This window comes from Misgurnus anguillicaudatus, chromosome 24 (assembly GCF_027580225.2).
Source record: "Misgurnus anguillicaudatus chromosome 24, ASM2758022v2, whole genome shotgun sequence".
In the NCBI taxonomy this organism is placed as follows: domain Eukaryota; kingdom Metazoa; phylum Chordata; class Actinopteri; order Cypriniformes; family Cobitidae; genus Misgurnus; species Misgurnus anguillicaudatus.
Genome location: NC_073360.2, coordinates 3,385,496 through 3,410,175, shown reverse-complemented (window position 1 = coordinate 3,410,175; position 24,680 = coordinate 3,385,496). Strand labels below are relative to the sequence as shown.

Below are 24,680 nucleotides of genomic sequence, written 5' to 3'. Positions count from 1 at the left end.
AATAAAGGGTCAAACAATTTCATTTACATTTCCTTCTTCAGTATTTGGGTTATGTAGCTGTTTGTGCATGTATAAAATTTCAAATTAATGAGTCCCAAACCACAAGATTTGTTCTATCTAAAAGAGATTGCTGATTCAGATCTACATTAAGCCGGGCATACACTGTACGATTTCAGCTACGCTGTGGATGCTTATGTTTAGTCAGCCTCAGACGTGGCTTCTAGTTAGGGCTGCTCGATTATGGGAAAAATCATAATCCCGATTGTTTTGATAAAAATCTTAATCTCGATTATTTAACACGATTACTTAAATGACTGTAAAAACATGCATTTATACATGGGCTTGACATTAACTTTTTTGCTCACCAGCCAAAGTGGCTAGTTGTTTTCCAAAGTTACTAGCCACTCAGCATTTTCACAGGCCACAATTTTGTTGCTGGTAAAATAAATTTTATATGATTAAACTTGACTTTGGCATCCTAAAATGACTTTAATTTGAGCAAATTTACTTGGTTTAGCTAAATTAGATGCAGATTGAATTTCAAATGCAGTCTGACCACCCAAATTAGGACAACATTAGCTGGTATATACCAGGTGTCAGGCACAAAACACAGAGGATCCCAATGCAGTTAACAGAAGGTTTTATTTAAACAATAATGACAGCAAACAGACAATGGCACGTCTGGGCATAAAGCCACACCAGGGCAGACGGCTGAGACGGGGAACACACACAGGCACCGGAACGATGAACCACACACGCTCGGGCTCCGGCCAGACAACGAACGGTGGGAGGAAGTATGGAGACCCCGATACGGGGTAGGGTGCGTAGACCGCTCCCGTGAGTGCCGCGTCACGGAAGCCACTGGGACAGGGGTAAATCCTGCGGCGGGCAGAGGGAGAGAGAGAGAGCGTTAGAGACACTGATGAGAGAAGCTGGACAGCTCCAGTGGACAGCGACAATGCCGCGATGAGTCTCCGCCGTAAAGTGATAGACCAGTCTATAAATCCAACAGAGGTTGAAGACAGTCCGTAACAGGCAGCAGAGAAACAGTCCAGAGAGCCGTCAAGTAATCAGAGTCCACAGGAAAACTCTCGGGTAGCAGTGAGCTCAGACTGGGGTAGGGAAAATAAATCCACAAACTAGAATCAGAAACAAAACACGACTAGAAACTAGCGTAGCTAGAAATGGCGAGAACATACGCCGTGACAGACGAGTATATAGACAAACTTAGACAATCTTGACAAACGAACTTGCAAAGACACACTAAACACACAGGGATTAAATACACAGACAAGATGACGGGATGACAAGCAACAGGTGAGGAAGACATGATGAGGCAATCACACAGAGCAGGAACACCTGTGAGGAAGCACACGTGAACCTGTAAAACACATACAAACACAAGACAACCACAATACAAACAAGACAAAACCTTAAATATATTTATATATAAATATACAACCACTTTAAATATTTATTAACAACAGCAGTCAAGAAATGTACATGAATTTTACTTTCAACTTGTTTATGCAGATTGTATTTTATATGCTTGATCATGTTTTCTGTTAAAAGTGATTTAAGACTTTTAATGACAACTGTCGAGAGGGCATTATTGTTGGCCAAAGTAGCTTACATTAAAATGATGCGCGAACCTCTCAGCTGGCGGGTTTCATTTGATTTCGTGTGCATTCAGGAATGCACTGAATTTCTCTCCGCTCTTGCCCTGAGAATGTGCACGCAATATATATCTCTCCAATCACTTCCATGCAATTGTTGTATCTTTCCCGAAGTGTGTATGCGCTCAGACTGCGTCCTCTTGTGCATTCGCAAATCCATCACCTCTCGCGCGCTCTCTGTGAGGTGGCGCTTTGGTCCGCAACGCTCCGCTGAACGCGCGCGCGTCTCCACAAACGGTCGCAGCCGAAATATACCCGCATTTGGCGGGTGTTAATGTCAAGCCCATACATTCAATGCATTGTTTAGTGTTGCTGCAGAAGGCTACACGTGTCAAAGCAGTAGTGTTTAAGTGCCAGCAGAACGCGATTCACATTTTAAACACGATCACTTGAAATGCATATAACTTTACAAATATAAACAGGATTATTACCTAGTGACCTGACTTTAAACAGATGACTGAGCGCGCAGCTCTCTGCACGGAGAGCGGCGCCACGATCCAGCTGATATTTTAAACGTGAGGGATAGTTTGCCTCCGCTCGCTTGAAAAGCATAAAACTGAACAAATACATGAGGATTTCTACTTTGTGTGCGTGGCGCAGCTGCTTATGACGCGTCGGATTAATGACTCAAAACGAAATAACAGAAATGCGGCACACTAATCGATCTCCCTCGATTATCTTGTTTTTGCAATCGAAATGTGCAAAAATCGAAATTGAAATCGAAAAACGATTAATTGCACAGCCCTACTTCTAGTTTTTCTGGCTCCTCAGTGGCTTTCTGCTTGGCTGGCTCCTCTTTGGCTTCCTGCTAGGCCGAGACCACCATGGCTCCCGGTGTGGGCTACACCACCTTTTGCCTCCTGAACTGCCTGCACCTCTCTGGCTTCCGGTGCAGGCTGCCCATCCCTGACTCCGTGTGCCATGTGCACTGTCCTGGAGGTTCCTATCCTGTCTATGCTCCCAGCCTCCAGGACGTACAATCCCCTCCCAGAAGTTACTCTGTTCGTTTTAGGGGAGGGGGAGTATTGTCACAGCCCCAATCTGTCTGCATGCTTCCTTTGTTTTCCCTGATATCTGGCAAAAGTGTTTTTATATGTTCAGTTATTTGAATGTAAAACTTAAAGTTTGTTGCCCCCCCAAAACAATTTGGCACCAGCCGCCACTGCTCAAGGTACACAAGATTGGCCGAAATTGTGTGTTTTATGTTACCTTCAAACAAAAAAAGAACAGAACAGAAACAGATACTAAACTCCAACACACTAGTAACGACTTCATGAACTTCTTCACTAACAAAATTGTGGTTATTAGGAAAAATATCAAAGCTGGGCAAGCTGCCTGACCTCAGTAATCCCAACAACAATAATCAGACTCACCTGGATTAATCAGTTTGTCCAATAATGCCAGACAGGAAACAAGGAGCTAGCTGAAGTTCATAGTGCAGCTGGGCATAAAGCCTATTCAAGTAACTGATCACCCAATTTAATCCCATTGTTTAAACATAAGGGGCATTAATAACAACTATCATAGGGGTGTATTCATATTAAAACTTATTTGCAGTTTCTATCTTAAAAAACTAAAAAGTTACACATTATCTTTTCAGATCCCAATTTATCACTGAAATCCTATTGAAACTCTATAGGGACAACCAACCCCATACCCTGTTACCCTGTGACAACCAACCCCGTGATGGGGTTGGTTGTCACATTGTGTCAGAGTGTCTTTGATGGTTAATTACTTCCTGTTACAATACATTCGAAAAGTAAAACGTATACACATTTAAACCCAAGACTCCAAAGTTTCATTTCATGTAGGAATTACTGCTGAAAGATTTTTTGAAGATGAGCAATTCATGCATGAGTAAAAATTGTGACATCCAACCCCGATCTCCCCTAGACCGCTCAATAAAAAGATGCACCTCAACCAGCCTTTGACACAATAGATTAATAGACTTAGTCAATAGAAAACTATGTTGGCATCAGTGGTCAGGTGTTAGTCTGGTATTTAACCAACCGCAATCACTTTGTTTATGTAAATGAGGAAAAATCATGTCACTCTCAAGTTAAATATGGTATAGACACTATCATTTTCTCGTTATATATGTTACCTCTAGGAAACATTATTAGGAAACATAACATGAGTTTTCACTGTTATGCAGATGATAACCAACTTTATATCTCCTCAAATCCTAGCAAAACCCACTAGTTTTCTAAGCTAACAGGCTGTATTAGTGATATCAGTGACTTGATGGCAAATAACTTCCTTATGCTGAACTCCAATAAGACAGAGATACTTATTATTAAACCAACTTGCTTCAAACAAAATATGTCCTATTACAAGTTGCCCATACTGCCCTACAAAGGCTAAGTGCAATAACTGCGCAAACACGGAAACTTAGAAAATTTTCACCAGCCAGTCAAACACGTTACTGCAATTGTGGCACACATGTTTCTCTGAAATGGGACAAAATTGAACCAGGAGACTTTGTCACAAGACACAACAGATCTCACAAAGCTATTGACAAGTTATGTCGTCAAATAAGTGAAAACATTTCCCTGCCAATGATACTTTCCTGACGAGTTCTTACGGTAATTTGTAATTCCGCTATTATTCACTAGATAGATACCAAATTTATAAAAAACTGAAGCAAAAACTAATTTAACAACATTTTAAACTGTGCATGTTTTGACCTTCATTCTGAATCTGATCTCTAACAAAAGTCCTTTACAAAAATGCAATTACTTCAGCTTTTTGTTCAAAATTTTGTATTTTTGAAGCAACCTACCCATATTTAAGAGGTTATTAAAAGAGAACAAATGAAGATATGAAACACTTTTCCCGTTTTGTTTGTTTGAAAGCAGAGTGTCTGTTCTTTCATTTGATATATTTGTATGTTTATTTAAAGTCAAAACTTGTGAAAATCACAAAAAAAATGCTTTTTAAAATAAGTCTGGCAGGGAATGAGTTAAATGGCCTAGCAACTTCTTTCAGAATACAATCGATCACGTACACTGCGGTTGCAAAATTCTGGTTACTTAATTATCCCTAGAGTATCAAAAGTATCTAAAGGTGGTAGATAATTTTCCTACTTAGCCACTAAACTCTGAAGTGATTTACCCAACAATGTTTGAGAATCAGACAGAGTCGATCAATTTAAGTCTAAAGACATATCTCTTTAATAAAGCATTCACATAATTCATCTGTAGATAGTAGATAGCCTGTCCGGAACTGAGCAGATATTCAACCGTTATACTGTTGTCAGGACTCTGCCTTGAAGTCTTGTTTAATTTGTATTATGTCATGGTGGCAGAGTTCTGGCAGTCCCTGGCCTTGTGTGGAGGTTCATGCCTTGTTTTTGTGTTTGGCATGTACCTCCGGTGTCTTGTCATTTGTCCCCGCTCCCTCGTTCTCCTGCTTATTGTTAATTATTACTTATTCCCATCACCTGTTCCCGCTCGTTATCTTGTTTGGTTTTCTCTATTTAATGTCAGTGTTTCTTTTGTTCTATGCAGGTTCATTGTGTTGTGCTGTGTTCTGAATATCGTGGTTCATGTTCCAGTCTAGTCTGGCAATCTAGTGATAGTTAAGTGTTTCATGTGTTGATGTCGTGTACCCCCTCGTGGGTTTTTGTTTTGTGAAGTATTAAAGTGTTTTCTGTTTTCCCCGACATCGTCTGCTATTGGGTTCATTCGTCTGCTATTCCTCACAACTGTATGGCACCTGCGTTACATGTGAACGGCCACTACGCTAATAGAATTTAGTTAGTACGCTTAATCTTAGCCAATGTACTCTGCAACCAACCCAATATCACGAAATTATGTACCTATAGGCACAATGTCACGTTTTGCCGTGTTTGAGCGTGAGCATGTCACGCTTTTCTGTTTGTGTCACTGTTACGTATTGGTTACTCAACTTATTTGTCCTATTTTCTTACCATTTTCGCTTTGGTTTAGGGTTAGATATATATAAAATGACATCCCTACCCAAACCCAACTCTAACCCCAACGTCAGGCGACATTTGGTTAAAGTTTAGAAAATATAAAAGAATAAGTCTTGTATTTTTTTTATAAACCAATACTTAAAGTGACATACTAATGAAGCACCAAATCTAACACTAAACCGAAGCGACAATGGTTTGAAAATAGGACAAAAAAGTTGAGTAACCGATACGTGACAGTGACTCAGGAAAGCTTGACATGCTCACGTTCAAACGCGGCAAAATGTGACATTGTCACACTGGTCCATACGTGCCTATAGGTACATAATTTCATGATATAGGGTTGCTGCAACTTTAGTTGTCCGCCGATTTTTTTGTATTTTCTCCTGTTTTTATTCATGTAAAGCTGCTTTGAAACAATTAAACAATTGGGAAAAGTGCTATATAAATAAAATTGACTTGACTTGACCTTTGACTTGACCAAATTGTACCAAAGAAAGCGTGCTGTCCACCAAAGTGTGTGGAGGCAAACAGAATTTAACAGAAAAGATGTTTTACAAAATAAAAAATGATCATGGAGATGAGCAAGAAGACTCTATGGGAACAGTGCAAAGACTCGTGGGAACACAGCATGGTGTATTTAGAATCCATGATACTGTATGTGTCACACTTTCATTTCAGTCTAACACAAGACTGAGACTAAGAGAAACATAACATATTATAGTGTCATCAATCTAAGAGCGCACATATTCATGTTGTAGATGGATTTAACAGTACCTCTTTTTTAACTCCTCAGCTATGTATGCATGTTATGCTTGTTATACTGTATAACACTAACATTACAGAGAAAGATTTTTTTTCTTCACAGCACCTTGTACAAATTGACAATATAATCAGAGACACTTCTGAATTAAGGTAACCTTCAGTGGTGCATAGAGACATATCAGTCATTTGTTTATTGTTGGAAATATGCTTAGCATATTGGAAAACTGTAAAATGGGAAAAAAGACTAATCATTAATTCAATGATTTGCTTTTACTTGAATTTTGTATTTTATTGATAGTAATAGCATAGAAACAATGTTTTTTATTCAACATTACTGAGAAATATGTGTTCCCATGGTGTAGCTGATTGTTGTTACAATAGAAACATAATCATCTGCAGCTTCTCTGTTTAATGAAACTGATTTCTTTAAACAGAACACTCCACGTGCAAAAAAAAGTTTCAGCATGAAGGACCTTCCTGTACAAAATATTACGTATACAGACTTTAAACTGAATGGTTTCTATAGTTTAGGAGAATGGAGGCCTTTTTTATTCATCCCTTTCTTTCTGATGTTTGTATTGTCTACATCAGCAAATTCTATTCTCATATATTTAATCATATCTAAAAAGTCTCTGCATTCACCTATGTATGTACTTATAGGTTTTATGTGTCTTTCAAACTTAATAATGCCCATATCGTTTGTACCCAGCATGCTTCTAAGTTTTTTATTTAATTGGAGTGGGATATCCTTAACTGGTTGTGTGATACAAATGTTTTGTATTTATTTTACTGGTTCATTTAATACTACTTTGATATTTTGGATGTCTGTAGACCGTTACTTTGCAATATGCAAACCTCTTTATTATCATAAGTACATGGAAATAAGCAATTTTATTAAGTTTGTTATTCCACCAGTAATGAGAAATGCACTACTGGTGATTATAATGGTCTCTCTGGCTGGAAAACTGTCATATTGTACAAATATAATCGATCACTCTTTCTGTGAACACATGCCATTGGTTCAGCTGGCATGTGGTGATATATCCCTTAATAATTTTGTAGGTCTTTTGACTGCTTTTGCTATACCAGTTACAGATTTTAGTCTTATTACTGTTTCTTATGTTATGATTTTTGCATCTGTGTTTAAATCTGGTAAGGCCCATTCAAAGGCCATTAACACCTGCATAACTCACTTCTTTGTTATGACAGTTAGTTTGATATGTGCTTTGATTGCATTTTTGATATACAGAATAAGGAATAACATTTCTTCCAGCAGCCGTATATTCGTTGGCATCTTGTACTTACTTGGTCCAAGCTGTTTTAACCCACTAATATATGGATGGAGAACAAATGAAATAAGACAAACATTTCTTAAACTTATAAATATAAAAGTTTTGCCTTTTTTCGAGAAATAAATGGTCTGTGTAAATTAAAAGACCTTTATTTGATTATATAGTGAACATGCGATTATAAAACAGGGGGCTATTGTTACGATAACATTTTGTAACGACTAAGAAAGCTACTAATAAAATTTTTTTTGTAAATAAATGTATAATAAATATTAAAGGAAAAACAATAAAATGTATTTCCTTATTCAAAACACTAATGAATAGAATACAACTCTGCAATATACAACAGCCCAGCCAGCCAAAATACGTGACTCATTTTCTTTAAGGGGGCACAGTGTGCATAAACAAACATTAAAATAAATATTGTAGATCATTCACTTTAGTCTTTTTCATGGCACTCCCATTTACATTTCTAACAATCTGAGCCACCCTGCGTTCATGTGAAAACCACCAAAATAAATGTGTTGACTAACTTTTAAATACAATACTTAATTTAATCAAAATAATGACATCGGATCACATTACATCTGAAATGGCATTTTTTGTTTATTTACTTTTTTTACTTGTTTAATTGTGCCATTAATGCATTTGCACAACAACTCTGTTATTTTATAAAATGTATGTAAAAGTATATAAACAATGAAAATGATATAAGCAACAATCACATGATTGATTTTAATGTTCAAAGCTGCAAAAGCAATAATGCTGTAATTTACACTTTATTTTCAACTTTTCTTTTAACTGCAAATATTAAAAGCTTAAAAATATGTTTATATAAAATTATTAGAGGAATTATTATGTTCAAGTAAAGTCGTGTATGGTTGATTTATTATTATTTAGTTGTCCAACTAAAGCACATTAAAAACTTTTAACAGAAATCATGATCAAGCTCATAACAACTTAAAATATAATCTGCACACACACACACACACACACACACACACACACGCACACACACACACACAAACACAAATGTTGGTGTATGTGGTTTACGGGGACATCTCCATAAACGCAATGCATTTTATACTGTCCAAACTGTTATATTCTATTCCCCTAACCTACCCCAATCCCTAACCCCAACGTCACAAAAACCTGTTGCCAGTCTTTAATCTATGAAAAACTACCATTTCGTATGTTTTTTAGCTTTTCCGTTTATGGGGACACTCTCTGTGTCAACCGTAAACCACGTTTATAGCATAATAAACATGTCATTATGCACTCTTCATGTCCTCGTAAACCACATAGACCAACCCCCCCCCCCCACACACACACACACATTTTAACAAATACATTTTAGTCAAAACGATGTTTAATATAATTAGCTCTACCATGCATATTTCCCATAAGTTTTATGGTCTGTCAATCATCTTAGTTCATGTAGGCTATAGTATTAGCACAGCAACTCACTGATGTCCGTACTGTTTGGTTCACGCATGCTCAGTATCCACAGTTCTTTGATTAGTTCTTCGGACTCGGCTGATAGAAACTGTTCTCAAATCAGTGAACTGGTGACTCCATAAATGCAGCAACCTGTTCCTGACTCGAGAGTCGCTGTATCGTGCTTTTCAGTAACACATGTGCCGTATTAATGGCTCATCAAGTCAGACGCGTCCGAAGGAAACCGGTCTTGATTCAAGTATTCAATTTATCGTGACTCTGGAATACCAGTATGTTTGTTGCGCATGCTCAGTATCAACTAAATTCACCATGTCTCGGTTCAGTCAGTGATACTGTTGGGGAGAGCTTCTACGAGTTCAAATACGGATTACTCTCTCTTAATTAGAATCGGAATGACTGTCGAGCATATCTGAAAGTGAGTAACTTGTGAGTAACAATTTAGTCCGATTAGGTGTACTGATTCAAGTCGTTCACTGAACAGAACCGGTTCAAAAGAACGATTTGTTCACGAACTGGACATCAATTAGTCATAGCCACCACTGATACCAAGTGTCTTATCAATTCAAGCAAATTTGATGAAGATACAGTCTCAAATCCGTTTATTGGTGATCTATGTAAAATTCGTTGACATGGTATAAGACAAAGGATTTGTGTATCAAAATTCTTTTAATAACTTTTTGTTTTCAATGTCTCTACAGGCTACATATTGATTTTTAATGACAAAAAGCTCCAGCAGGAGTTCGAAAAAATTGGTTTTTCGAAACAATTCAAAATGGCGAAAAAAATCAAGATACAGTCTCATTCACGCTTTATTCAATTCAATTCGGTAATTGTATCAAAGCAGCTTTACATAATAGATGCAGTGAAAAGCACAGAAAATCGACAGATAGCACAACATAATACACGATAGCACAAGCAGCTAAATTTGCTGCGGCTTTAAATCAACATTATAAGCGAACGTATTACTAATGTGACGTATAGAAGTTAAGCCCAAGAGGGCTGCCTCCCCGGGTTGAAAAACCCCCTAGGAGAAAAAACCCCCGGCTTATTAGCCGGGGAAGTAAAAAAAGTCCTAGGAGGAAAAAACCCTTGGATATATATATATGTAAAATTTGTTGAGGGGGTATAAGACAAACGATTTGTGTATCAAAATTCTTTTAACTTTTTGTGTTAACTCTTTCCCCACCATCGTTGTTTTAAAAAAGTTGCCAGCCAGCACCAGCATTTTTTATAATTTTCACAACAGTTTAATGCTTTCCAGAAAATGTTCTTCTTTAAATATATAAACATACAATATATCAAATGAAAGAACGTCTCGGTTACGTATGTAACCCTCGTTCCCTGAAGGAAGGGAACGGAGACGTCAAGTCGTGACCGACGAATTGGGAACCGCTTCGCGGGTGACCTATCTACTTCGAGAACTATCAAAAACGCCAATGAACTTGGCATGCAGGTATTTGCATAATGCCGGCGCCGCCCCGCCAGGTGCGTATATAAGGCGCAGGTGCATAATACCAAATCAGCTATATTATTGCTGAGAAGCCGAGCAACAGTGCCCGGCCTGAAACAGCAATGGAACAGCAAACTGTGGCGACGGGACGTGACGTCTCCGTTCCCTTCCTTCAGGGAACGAGGGTTACATACGTAACCGAGACGTTCCCTTTCAGTCGGTCACGACGACGTCACGTCGTGACCGACGAATTGGGAATCCCTACCAAAACACCACTGCAGCTGAACCCTTCCAGTGCCTGCAAAAGCCCTCCGCCCTCCACATAAAGGGGCGGAACCTAAGGCAAAATGCAGAAGGCCGGTTCCTTAACCCACGATAGTGAAGCAGCGAACTGGGGGAAGCGTCTAAACTGAGCGGAGCTAGAACACTGCGGAAGCCATCCCCTAAGAAGGTTAAATGGATGACATAAAAATATATGAAACAACCGACAGGTTGCTCAAAATAAGTCTCTGAACAATACATGGTATGTTGAGAGGTGCAGAGCAGGCTCTGCTAAGGAAAAACGTGGAGGATTAGAACCCCACGGACTATACACACAAATGAACCCCACGTAGGGGACAAATGTGGACGCCTAGCCTACACAGGTTTACAGAGAATACATCAGTGATAGGTTGACAGCGGATGCTCCGCAACACCAGCTATCAGGGCGGTGGAGGAGAGGCAAAAACAGTTTTTGTGACGTGCTGACCCTCGGCATTCTTAACTAGTTAGTAGAAAGAACCCGAGTGGAAACCGGTTCGACACGAACACTATAGAATCTTGTGAACGTATTAGGTGTCGCCCAGCCTGCAGCTCTACAAATATCTGTTAGCGAGGAACCGCGAGCCAGTGCCCAAGATGATGCCACACTGCGTGTAGAGTGGGCACGTAAATTAAATGGACAAGGCACATTCTGCTTTTGATATGCAAGGGCTATAGTATCCACAATCCAATGGGACATCCTCTGCTTGGTGACAGCTTTTCCTTTCTGCTGACCACCGTAACAAACAAAGAGCTGATCTGAGGTCCTAAAACTTTGCGTCCTGTCTATATACACACGTGGTGCACGAACAGGGCATAACAAAGCCATGGCTGGGTCTGCCTCCTCCAAAGGCAGTGCTTGGAGATTCACCACTTGATCTCTAAAAGGAGTGGTGGGAACTTTGGGCACAAAGCCGGGCCGGGGTCTCAGTGTCAGGCTGGATGCAGCCGGCCCGAACTGAAGGCATGATTCATCGACCGAAAATGCATGAATATCCCCTATCCTCTTAACAGAAGCCAAAGCAAGGAGAGTTAATGTTTTCATTGTAAGAAATTTAACACTCACACTATGCAGAGGCTCAAATGGGGCTTCCCGGAGTGATTTCAGCACCAAGGACAGGTCCCAAGGAGGAATAGAGGGGGGACGCGAAGGATTCAGTCTTCGAGCGCCTCTGAGAAATCTGATGACTAGGTCGTGCTGACCCACTGTTCTACCGTTTACGGGTGAATGGTGAGCTGATATCGCAGCGATATCGACCTTAATAGTGGATGGTGACAGCCTATTCTCCAAACGACGCTGGAGATATAAAAGCACAACACTAATCGGGCATTCTCGGGGGTTTTCACTTCGGGAAGAACACCAGTCGACAAACAGGTTCCATTTAAGCGCGTAAGCCTGTCTCGTAGACGGCGCTCGCGCAGCAGCAATAGTGTTAGATACCTCTTGCGGTAAATCACTCATATCCTCCGTGCCCCGTCCAGAGACCACACATGGAGGTTCCACAGGTCGGGGCGCGGGTGCCATAATGTGCCCTCTTGTTGAGAAAGAAGGTCCTTCCTCAGGGGAATCTTCCACGGAGGGGCTGTCGCGAGGGGAGAGAGTTCTGGAAACCAACTCCTGGTTGTCCAATACGGTGCCACCAACAGCACGCTCTCCTCGTCCTCCCGGATTTTGCATAAGGTTTGCGCAATGAGGCTCACCGGAGGGAACGCGTATTTGCGCATGTTTCGCGGCCAGCTGTGTGCCAATGCATCCACGCCGAGCGAGTCGTCGGCTAGTGAATAGAACAGGCGACAATGGGTCGTCTCTGGGGAAGCAAACAGATCTATCTGCGCTTTGCCGAAACGTCTCCAAATTTGCTGAACCGCAATGGGGTGGAGTCGCCATTCGCCGGGACGCGCAGCCCGAGAGAGCGCATCCGCCTCTACATTGAGCGTGCCCGGGATGTAAATGGCACGAAGAGACCTCAAATTCCTCTGACTCCAAGTGAGGAGGTGACGGGCGAGATGCGACAGGTGACGCGAGCGTAAACCGCCTTGACGATTGATGTACGCCACGGTCGCAGTGTTGTCTGTTCGAACTAATACATCTTTGCCCCGTAACTCGTTGCTGAAACGGACGAGCGCAAGATATACAGCCCACATTTCCCGGCAGTTTATGTGCCAATGCAGCTGGGGTGTCGTCCAGACCCCCGAAGCCGCAAGCCCATCGTACGTGGCCCCCCACCCCGTGTCTGACGCATCTGTGCATACTATCGCATGCCTGGAGACCTGTCTCAGAGGCACACCGGCTCGGAGAAACGCACGGTCTAACCACGGAGTGAAAGTGCGACGACACGCAGGTGTAATGATAACACGGTGAATGCCGCGCAGCCACGCTCTCCTCGGGACTCGATCGTGAAGCCAATGCTGAAGCGGTCGCATATGAAGCAGTCCGAGCGGAGTTACAGCTGCGGCTGCTGCCATATGCCCCAAAAGCTTCTGAAATTGTTTCAGCTGGACCGCTATCTTGCTCTTTATTGTTTCCTGGCAAGTATTAATCGACTGTACTCGCGCCTCTGTTAGACGAGGTGTCATTTCGATCGAGTCCAGTTCCATACCGAGAAAAGAGATTCTCTGCACTGGGCAAAGCTTGCTCTTTTCCCAGTTGACCCGAAGACCCAAACGAGCGAGGTGTTTTAAAGTTAAATCTCTGTGATCGCACAGCGTCTGACGTGTTTGAGCTATTATTAGCCAATCGTCCAGATACGCGAGAATGCGCACACCTCTCTCTCTCAGGGGTTTTAAAGCCCCCTCCACTACTTTGGTGAATACACGGGGCGACAGAGAGAGCCCGAATGGGAGGACTTTGTACTGGTATGCTCGCCCCTCGAACGCAAAGCGGAGAAGCGGCCTGTGTCGGGGGAGAATCGATACGTGAAAGTACGCGTCCTTCAGGTCGATAGATGCGAACCAATCGTTTGGACGAATGCATGGAAATATGCGTTTGGGCGTCAGCATTTTGAACGGCATTCTGTGAAGTGCACGGTTCAGCGAACGCAGGTCCAGGATCGGTCGCAAGCCGCCGCTTTTCTTGGGTACAATAAAGTAAGGGCTGTAAAACCCCGACCTCATCTCGGCTGGAGGGACCGGCTGGATCGCGTCTTTCACCAATAAGACAGCGATCTCCGCACGGAGGACGTGCGCATCGGCAGCTCTCACCGTAGTGAAACGAACGCCGGAGAATTTGGGGGGACGCCGGGCAAATTGGATCGCATAGCCGAGACGAATCGTGCGTAAAAGCCAACGCGACGGGCTGGGAAGCTGTTCCCACGCCCCCAGATACCGTGCGAGGGGGACTAAAGGCACGATCGGTGTGCCTGCGGCGGGCGCAACGGAGGTGATCGCCGGTGTGTGCGTAACGGCCGCACCGACAGCAGTGTTGTGTGTGATAACACTCACCTGAGTCCGTTGCTGGGTGGTTGAGTAAGGGAGGCTCTGCTGAAGACACCTCACACCACTCGATGCACCCTCTGGCGAAGGAGGAGGGAGACGATGGGTTATGAGCCCTTAGCTGTCTCCTACCGCCTGAGAAGTCGGAGAGCGCGGTGGGGTTATGAGCCCGTGCGTCGCTCTCGTTCTCCTCTGATGAGTCGGAGAACGAGGGGGGGTTATGAGCCCGCTCGTGTCTCCGGCGCTCATCTGAAGACCTAGAGATGGAAGTGGAATTCGCTCTTTTTGTGAATTTGTGGGTGCCGACTGAAAAGTCGGCGGAACAGAAAAATGAAACAAAAGATTCCCCAACCGGCCCTCCTCCGGTGGGGGGAGTGGTGCCTTCACCATCTCCCGAAGAGCGATCCCCTCCATCTCTAGGTCGCCCGTCTCAGGGCCGCTTAGATCTTCTTTTACCACCCTTTGAAGCGGGCGGGGCGGACTGCTGACGACCGGTTCCTCGCTTCTTAGAAGAGCCCCGGGGAGGAACGGAGGCGGCCGCCGCAGGACGCCCTCGGCGAGGAGCAGGCTGAGGCGCCGACGTGGATGGGGCAGGCGCAGGACGCTTCCGACGTGGCATGATCTGAGCGATGGCCTCAGTCTGCTTCTTGGCCGCGGAGAATTGCTGCGCAAACTCCTCGACCGTCTCGCCGAACAGGCCGGTCTGGGAAACCGGAGCATTCAGGAGCCGGGTTTTATCGGCGTCCTTCATGTCCGCCAGACACAGCCAGAGATGGCGTTCCTGGACTACCAGGGTAGACATCGCACGCCCAACGGCGCGTGCGGTGACCTTGGTCGCACGAAGCGCCAGATCCGTAGCCGCACGTAGTTCAGAGAACTCCGCCGAGTCGTGACCTCCCGCGTGCAGATCCCTCAGAGCCTTAGCCTGGTGAACCTGCAGCAATGCCATGGCATGCAGGGCAGAGGCTGCCTCCCCACAAGCCTTGTAAGCAGCACCGGACAGCGCCGAAGACTGCTTACAGGCCCGCGAGGGGAGAGTAGGCTGGTCCTGCCAGGAGGAAGCGACACCGGCCGGACACAACTGCATCGCGACCGGGCGCTCCACTGACGGGATACCAGTGTACCCCTTGGCATCCCCACCCTCGAGAGAGGTGAGAGGTGAAGGCTGATACGGCCGGTTCCGGGCGGAAAACGGGGTTTTCCACGACCGCGTCAGCTCTTCATGCACCTCAGGGAAGAAAGGCACCGGGGGCGAGGACTGAGAAGCCCTGGCACCCCCGAAGAACCAATCATCGAGGCGGGACGGTTCAGGTGGGGGAGGTTTAGTCCACTCCAAGCCGACCGCCTCCGCCGCCCGAGCGAGCATGGCTGCCATCTCAGGGTCGAACGCAGAACCCGCAACCTGGCCCGAAGGCGGGAGCGGATCCGGATCGACGTCCGAGGCTGACAACCCCCCCTCCGACGTTACGGTGGACATCGCGTCAGGTGGAGGCTCGACAGAGCGCGAGGACACCGTAGAACACGGGCCTCTCGTCTCCATCGGGACCTCCGCTGGCAACGGATCAGGGCGCTGGGAGCTACTGGACGAACCAGCAGACCGACCCAGCACCGTTATACGGAGGTCATCCTTCGCAAGTTTGGTAGCTGCACCCTTAGCAGCACCAGACTGGGAAGGCGGGAGCCGTTGCCGGAGGAACGACACCCGTCTCCGCAAATCCGCCATAGTCATGCCCTCGCAGATGGGGCATGAGCTATCACGCAACGCTGCCTCTGCGTGCTGGAGCCCCAGACACGAAAGACAACGCTTGTGGCCATCCTGGGGGGCGATGAACACACCGCATCCAGAAACGGAGCACGGACGGAAATCCATCTTTAAAAAGACGACCCCGACCGTGACACGAATGAGTGGCTGTCTTTAAAAAGACACAAAGCTCAAACGTGCTGCTCTTTTAGGGAAATCACTCTTTGTGCAAGCTGGTGAAACACACAGGGAGAGGCAACGCACTCACTCGAACTCAAGTCCTAAATTAAAGAGACAGAGAGAGAGAGAGAAAGGGTGGAGAAAAAACACTGCGAGCCTCCGCTGAGGTGTCTTCGCCCAACCAACTTTGGCAAGCTGAGATCTCTTTTCCCACTAGAGACAGGATCTACGAAGATCAGTTTTCAAAAATAGCTTCTCGTGAGCAGATGTCTGCCGGCTTCGAAGCAATAAAGCTGATTTGGTATTATGCACCTGCGCCTTATATACGCACCTGGCGGGGCGGCGCCGGCATTATGCAAATACCTGCATGCCAAGTTCATTGGCGTTTTTGATAGTTCTCGAAGTAGATAGGTCACCCGCGAAGCGGTTCCCAATTCGTCGGTCACGACGTGACGTCGTAGTGACCGACTGAAAGGGAACAGACCCTCTGCTTTAAAAAAACAGAAACAAAAAACTTTCATTCTACCTTTATTTGTTCTCTTTTTAACACCTGTCAAATATTGGTAGGTTTCTTCAAAAATACAACATTTTTAGCAAAAAGCTGAAATCATTCAATTTTTTGTAAATTTAATAGAGATTCAGAGCGATGATTAAAACATACACAGAATTTGAACTGTTTGCCCTAAGGGGATACTTCTGGGATTCATAAGTTGCATACAAGCACCACCTGGTGAATAATAGCAGAAATATGGATCGCAGGAAAAACTCATCATTGGCAGGGGGGCATTTTCTCTTGAATGACGAGTTAACTCGTCAATGGCGGAAAAGGAGTTAAGTGTCCCTAGATTCTACATATCAATTTTGTGGCAATCGGACAAAAGCTCTTTGAAGGAGCTTGAAAAAGTAGGTTTTTTGAACAATTTAAAATTGCGAGAAAATGTTCACGATGAAAATGTACGTCTTGGGTGCCGTCTAAGGATTCAAAGGAAAAAGTGATTTTATTTCTAGGACATACAGATCCTAAGGAGTAAACTTTTAGACTGTTGGTGGCCCTAGCGGATTTGAGCCTCCAAATTTACTATTTGGACTAACCTCTATCAGTGTGCCAAATTTCCTAACTTTCTTATGTACAGTTCTATGGGCTGCCATAGACACAATGGCAGAAGAAGAAAGTATTGGTTTCAATAGGGGGCCCTTTGGGGCTCCTTTCCTTGTTTTAGTGTGCTTTCATACTTGGTTCAGTTGCCTGATTCCATTGTTCCCCCTCCCATTCCCCCACTGCTCACGGTTCACATTATATTATTTGGTTCTAAACTATGGTACACTTGAGTCATCAAGCTGTAACGATGTTGCTAGGCTGTGGCTATGAATGGGAAGGCACCAAATGGGCAAATTGCATCCTTGTTGTTCTTTATTTGAACCTTTGGTTTTGTGATCAAATAATAAATACAGAAACCCCCTTTGCATCTGTCTGCTGCAAAAGTATGTGGGGATCTGATATTTTATGAATTCTGATTTATTCACACTGTTAAAGAGTTGGATTCTCAGGCTAAAAATAGGCCAAGTTTCAAAAAAAGAGTTGGGCATATGACCAAGAATTTCTATGCCAAATACTCTTCGTCGAAGTTCGTAGAATTTTTAGAATTTTTGACTACTTACGTCACAACTCACAGGGGTACAGTGGAAGACCTTGTATGGGAAAAAAATCAAAGCGAGGAGAAGCAGGAATCCATTTAAGGCACATTTTATTTTGCTACGTAGCAAAGTCCCATAGTGCAGACAAAACAACAAATATTTTTCCCGTAGGAACACATTAGTAACCTTAATCAACCGAAGCTAGCATCGCTCCATGCTCACGCCGCTTTACCATACCTCCTATTTAATGTTACGGATGCCATTTTAACACCGTGGCCCGCCTACCGAATGTTCCAAAGTATTCACAGGTATACTGGTAAGTAACTTATATTCACACAATACTATCACATATGTTTACACAAGTCATACATAATACTTAAATACAGTTTTCTACAAATAAGACATCAAAATGACATGATACACTTTTATTCACAAACGCAACATGGATTCATCCAATGACATAAAAAGAAGCCTCCTATAACTTCTAAATAGCAGGAATCTGATTAATAAATGTCTCAAAATGGTATTACTGCATTTTGTCCTTAAACATACACGCAAACATGACTTATGTAAAATGCCCACAAAATATAGCCCAAAACAAGTACAGAGTTTGCACTAAACATAATACACATACAAAACAACATATTTTCACCCAACCTTTCAATATGCATGTACATGTTATGCATTTGCATCATAGTTCTTAACTGGTCACGGAGTAACTTCGTGACAATTAGCTAAAACCTTGCCATGTTGCGGGAATGCAGGACACTGTAACATGACACCACACAGAGGAGATGAGGAATATAAAGTTAAGTAGTTTTAATAATAAAGACTTAAAGAAAAAATGAACTTTCACTTTTGCCAATTTTACTTAATTCTTTCATGTTGTAATAACTTTAAAAAATCAGTTAAACTGTGTGAACTTAATTTAATTTAGTTAATTCAACAAAAAGTGTGTCTTGTCAGCTTTACTTAAAACTTATTTGTTCAGCCAACATAACATAAAAGTAACAGATAAATAAAACCAATACAGACTTGCATCTCATTGGGTGAGGATTTTGCAGTGTATTATGGGTAATTGTTGTTCTTGCAGAATTGTTGTACCCTCTTGCAGAAATGTAGCACTATTAATTAGATAGGTATCTGAGTATTAAGTGGCCACGTATTAGTTAATTAATTTGTTCTGATATATTTTAGAACAAAACAAACAAATAGTTTGAAATGTAACATTGCGTTTCAATGTTTGTGATTTAAGGATTTTGTCTTGTGTTTGGTTGTGTTTTGTACTTTTATTTTGACACCTTGTTCTGTTCTGACTTTTATTTTGATATTCATCTTGCCATGTCACACTTCACATCCCACTTCCTGTTTGTATAGTATAAAGCCACTTCCTTTTGTTTAGTTCACTGCTGATTATTACTTTGTATGTCCAGCCTGTTTAGCCTGTCTGTGTTTACCTGTGATCTGTTATCCTGCGTTTTGTTCTTTGTCTGCCTGTTTTTGACCCGTGCCTGTTCTTTGGATATTGTTTGTTTTGCTGCCTGCCCTGACCATTTGCCTGTCATTGAATTACGTTTTGGATTGCCGCTTATTGGATGTGTTTGCTGGCCCTTTTTGGGATTTACTTAATAAACCTCTTTTGCACATGAATTCTACTCTCCTTCACTTTCTTTAAGCACCCACGTTACAGAATAATCAGCCTAACCAGAATCCAGCAGAGGTTTGTAAATTTCCAACCGGCAACATGAATCCACTCTTTGCTTTGCTTGGACTATGCCAGAACAACCAACCCATTGAGAATTACGTCAAGGACTTCCTGGATTTAAGCTATCAGGTACATTATGATGATAACACGCTGAAGAACATTTTTTATAATGCACTTGATGAACATTTACGCCTGTGTATGCCACGTGATGCCTCAACCTGGACTTTGGAAAGTTACATAGACTTTGCTCTCTTGTTGAGTGGTTCTGCTTTCACCGTGGGAGCTGTAGATGAGGAACACTACAGTTCAACCACAACCACCTCACAAAAGCCAGCTAAAGTCATGCCTGTGTTACCCAAACCTGTCCAAGCCATGTCTGTCTCTAAGATGGCCTCCACCATGCCTGTCCCTAATGGCCACCACCATGCCTGTCCCTAAAATGGCCGCCACCATGCCTGTTTATAAAATGGCCGCCAACATGCCTGTCTCTGCACCTAAGATTGCTGTCATGTCACCTGCACCAGTTTTTATGATGGCTACCACCATTCCTGCACCTGTGCTCTGGGGCGACAACGGGCTCAGTCGCATTGGAATGGCTCAAGTAACGCTGTGAGCTGAGGCTCTCCAGCTGTGGTTGGCTCTGGTTGACATTCCGTGATGCAGGGTAAAGGCTGGTTGGCCTCTGGTTCAAAGTAGGGCTGAGATAGAGCGGTGTTCACATATTGGATTATCTCAATGATTGGCTTATAATAATTCACTCTCTGCAGACACTTTGTGAACACAGAGGTTTAGTGCTTAGGCATCTCACTCGTTTATGTTTTTGGGTCAACTGGGAAAAGAGCAAACTTTGTCCTGTAAAGAGGATCTCTTTTCTCGAAATGAAACTGGACTCAGTCGAACTAACGACCTAACACAAGTGTTTGGGCAGTCAATACTGACTTGCTTGAATCAAAGGCAAGACTGCTTTCCCACTGAAATTATTTCAGAGGTTCCTGGGACACCACTTGGGCAGCTCTATATGAGACTGCTTCAGCGTTGGCTTCACACCCGAGGACAGTGTGGCACAGCGGTCTGCAACGTGTAACCATTACACCTGCATGCCATCTCACTATTACTCCATGGTCAGACCCATAATTTCTCTGGGCTGGTGTACCCCTGAAACAGGTTGCCAAGCATGCCAAAGTGTGCACAGATGTCTCCACCATGGGGTGGGGGGGGTCACCTATGACGGGCTTGCAGTCTCAGGGGTGTGGACGGCACCCCAACTGCCCTGGAAAGGGAACGTCTCGGTTATGTATGTAACCCTCATTCCTTAAAGGAAAGGACGGAGCCGTTACATCCCGTTGCCACAGTTTGCTGTACCAATGCTGAGGTCGGCCAGGCACTGATGCTCAGTTTTCTCAGCGAAAATAGCTGATTTGGTATTGCACCTGACGCTCGTTTTATGCTTGCATAGCGAGGCAGTGCTGGCAGATTATTGGCATATTACAACTTTCTCAAAGTAGATTGGTCCCGCGAAGTGCATTCTCAATTCTTCGGTCACAACGTGATGTCTCCTTTACCTTCCTTCAGGAAACAAGGATTACATATGTAATCGAGACATTTATTACCTTAATTTAACATGAGTAGTTAGTACCTTGAATCTGATATCTTTTGATAACTTAATGACGCTTTCTGTCTTGCTAAGCAGTGACGCACAATCAAGTAATCAGTGTAGCTCGCAGCCCCCTCTGCTGGTAAAATAATCATTACATGATTGCTCCAGTCTGATACTCTGCAGGCTAAATGTTGACTGGGCTTTTTCAGTTTATTTGCTGGTTGTTTAGGACGTGCTGTAAAACGGGGACATTTCCTTGGACAGCTCCCGGAAACGGGGACGTCTGGTCACCTTACTCTAGTGGCAAAATATGCTGTGCTTTTAACCATATGATAGAAATTTAAAAAGAGATAAAATATTATTTATATTTTTGGAGTTTCTTAAAACATGAGCAGTGTATTTGTCCACGTTTGTGTACATCAGGTTCCTGTTACATAGAATTAAGTATTCTGGTGCAAACAACAGTAAACAACAAAAATGTTTGTGTCCATGTATGAGGACACACCAGGTCTTAGGAGTGTTAAGGAACTTTTGACATATGCTCATAAAAAATAATTAAAAATGACCATTCACATAGTAGCTGCAAACTGATGATGCAAGAAGGCTCTGTGGCAGCACTGCACAGACACATGGGAACACAGCATGATGTATTTAGAATCCATGATACTGTATCTGTCACACTTTCATTTCAGTCTAACATAAGACTGAGACTAAGAGAAACATAACATATTATAGTGTCATGAATCTAAAAAAGCATGTATTAATGTTGTATTAATGTTGTGAATAGATTAACAATACATCTTTTTAACTCCTATTATGTATGAATGTTATACTAGTTTGTTATACTGTATAACACATTCACAGAAAATTCATTGAACGTTACAGAAGAAGATTTTTTTTCCACAGCACCCCTTAGCAGATTTACATGAAAATATAATAACAGACACTTCAGAATTAAGGTAAACTTTAGCAGTGCTTAGAGACATATCAGTAATTTGTTTATTGTTGGAAATATGCTTAGGATATTGGAAAACTGTAAAACAGAAAAAAATCTAATCACTAATTTAATGATCAATGATTTGCTTTTACTTGAATTTTGTATTTGATTGACAGTAATAGCACAGAAACAATGTTTTTTATTCAACATTACAGAGAAATTTTTGTTCCATGGTGTAGCTGATTGTTGTTACAATAGAAACATAATCATCTGTAACTTCTCTGTTTAATGAAACTGATTTCTTTAAACAGAACTCTACGCGTGCAAAAAAAAGTTTCAGCATGAAGGACCTTCCTGTACAAAATATTACATATACAGACTTTAAACTGAATGGTTTCTATAGTTTAGGAGAATGGAGGCCTTTTTTATTCATCCCTTTCTTTCTGATGTTTGTATTGTCTACATCAGCTAATTCTATTCTCATATATTTAATCATATCTCAGAGGTCTCTGCATTTACCTATGTATGTACTTATAGGTTTTATGTGTCTTTCAAACTTAATAACGCCTATATCGTTTGTACCCAGCATGCTTCTAAGTTTTTTATTTAATTGGAGTGGGATATCCTTAACTGGTTGTGTGATTCAAATGTTTTGTATTTATTTTACTGGTTCATTTAATTCTACTTTGCTATTTTGGATGTCAGTAGACCGTTACTTTGCAATATGCAAACCTCTTTATTATCATAAGTACATGGAAATAAGCAATTTTATTAAGTTTGTTATTCCACCAGTAATGAGAAATGCACTACTGGTGATTATAATGGTCTCTCTGGCTGGAAAACTGTCATATTGTACAAATATAATCGATCACTCTTTCTGTGAACACATGCCATTGGTTCAGCTGGCATGTGGTGATATATCCCTTAATAATTTTGTAGGTCTTTTGAATGCTTTTGTTATACCAGTTACGGATTTTATTCTTATTACTGTTTCTTATATTGTGATTTTTACATCTGTGTTTAAATCTGGTAAGGCCCATTCCAAGGCCATTAACACCTGCATAACTCACTTCTTTGTTATGATAGTTAGTTTGATATGTGCTTTGATTGCATTTTTGATATACAGAATAAGGAATAACATTTCTTCCAGCAGCCGTATATTTGTAAGCATCTTATACTTGCTTGGTCCAAGCTGTTTAAACCCACTAATATATGGATGGAGAACAAATGAAATAAGACAAACATTTCTTAAACTTATAAATGTAAAAGTTTTGCCTTTTTTAGAGAAATAAATGGACCTAAGTAAATTAAAGGACCTTTATTTGATTATATAGTGAACATGTGATTATAAAACAAGGGGCTATTGTTTCGATAACATTTTGTAACACTTTGCAAAGAAAGCTACTAATAAAATGTATATTGTAAATAAATGTATAATAAACGTTAAAGGAAAAACAATAAAATGTATTTCCTTATTCAAAACACTAATGAATAGAATACAAAAGGGAGAGAAGATGACAGAATAACACGGCGGATATTGGATTTTGTGTAAAATTAATTATTTACTTTTAAATACTGACCTGATATAATACTGATTTTGGCAGTAACTCATTTTTTTTCAAAAATGGCATTTATCGCGTTTTGGAACCAAACTCTTCATATCCTCCTCCATGGCGCCCTCCATTGTTCTTCTTCTTAGGTAATGTTAATGTCAAAGAAAAATGCTTCTCTTCCTCAATGTCCAGACATAAATGAAGATCTTCCTCACGTCTGTGTATAACGTTTATCATCCAAACATGTGGTAAAGTCTTTAAATCTGATCAAACTTTACTTCTGCGGTTTGTTAACGTTTGAGCTGCTCTTCATTACCATGTCAACAGCGGGTACCGCCTGTGGGCGTGACCGCGTTAAAGATAATGAAGTCAGCCAGGAAAAAGGTACTCTCTTTACTTCGATGCAGATTATATAAACAGGAAATATTTGTTTTCGATTATAAGTCGCTCGTTGAAAAGTAGACATTTCAGGCTTTCTTTGGATATATGTATCATGTTTGTGTGACGAGTATTTGCGGAATTTCAATTGATTTTTGTAATGTGTTTTAAGAGACAGCTGGTGGAGACAGAAATGTCTGAATGCGCACCCTGTTTATTTTCTTTATTTGACAAAAAAACAAAGATCTGTTGTTATTGTGAATGTACACAAATTAAAGAAGACCCTTCACAGTTTCACATGATGTCAAACACGTAAGTGTATGATTATTAATGATGGAGTATTTTAAGTTGATTCTGCTATGATAAGGAGAAAACACGTCAAAACGAGGCGCCGCGTTTTTGGACCCCTGAGGGTAATGTTCAAAGCTATAAAAGCAACAATGCTGTTATCTACACTTTATTTCCAACTTTTCTTTTAACTGCAAATATTAAAAGCTTAAAAATATGTTTATATAAAATTATTAGAGGAATTATTATTAAATGTGAGTGTCACAGGTCGGGGCGGACCACAGACTTTGTGAGTCACGCCCCTTCTTAGGTTCCACCTCGAGGAGGTCCCAAAGCACCCGAATGACCAGACACACGAGAGA

The 24,680-nt window shown here is 42.0% G+C and overlaps 2 protein-coding genes across 2 annotated transcripts; both read left to right on the top strand.

The window, feature by feature from the left end:
* The first annotated feature begins 6,839 nt into the window (after positions 1-6,839).
* On the top strand, positions 6,840-7,790 carry LOC129437419 (olfactory receptor 52N2-like). Its single transcript, XM_073863058.1, has one exon. The coding sequence runs from the start codon at positions 6,840-6,842 to the stop codon at positions 7,788-7,790; it is 951 nt and encodes a 316-aa protein (XP_073719159.1).
* A 14,650-nt stretch (positions 7,791-22,440) lies between these two features.
* Positions 22,441-23,407, top strand: LOC129437422 (olfactory receptor 52K1-like). Its single transcript, XM_073863263.1, has one exon. The coding sequence runs from the start codon at positions 22,441-22,443 to the stop codon at positions 23,389-23,391; it is 951 nt and encodes a 316-aa protein (XP_073719364.1). The 3' UTR covers positions 23,392-23,407.
* The last annotated feature ends 1,273 nt before the right edge of the window (positions 23,408-24,680 follow it).

What these genes read in the sequence shown, in the direction of transcription:
- LOC129437419 (XM_073863058.1), top strand. Translation starts at nt 6,840, where the DNA reads ATGAAGGACCTTCCTGTACAAAATATTACGTATACAGACTTTAAACTG.
- LOC129437422 (XM_073863263.1), top strand. Translation starts at nt 22,441, where the DNA reads ATGAAGGACCTTCCTGTACAAAATATTACATATACAGACTTTAAACTG.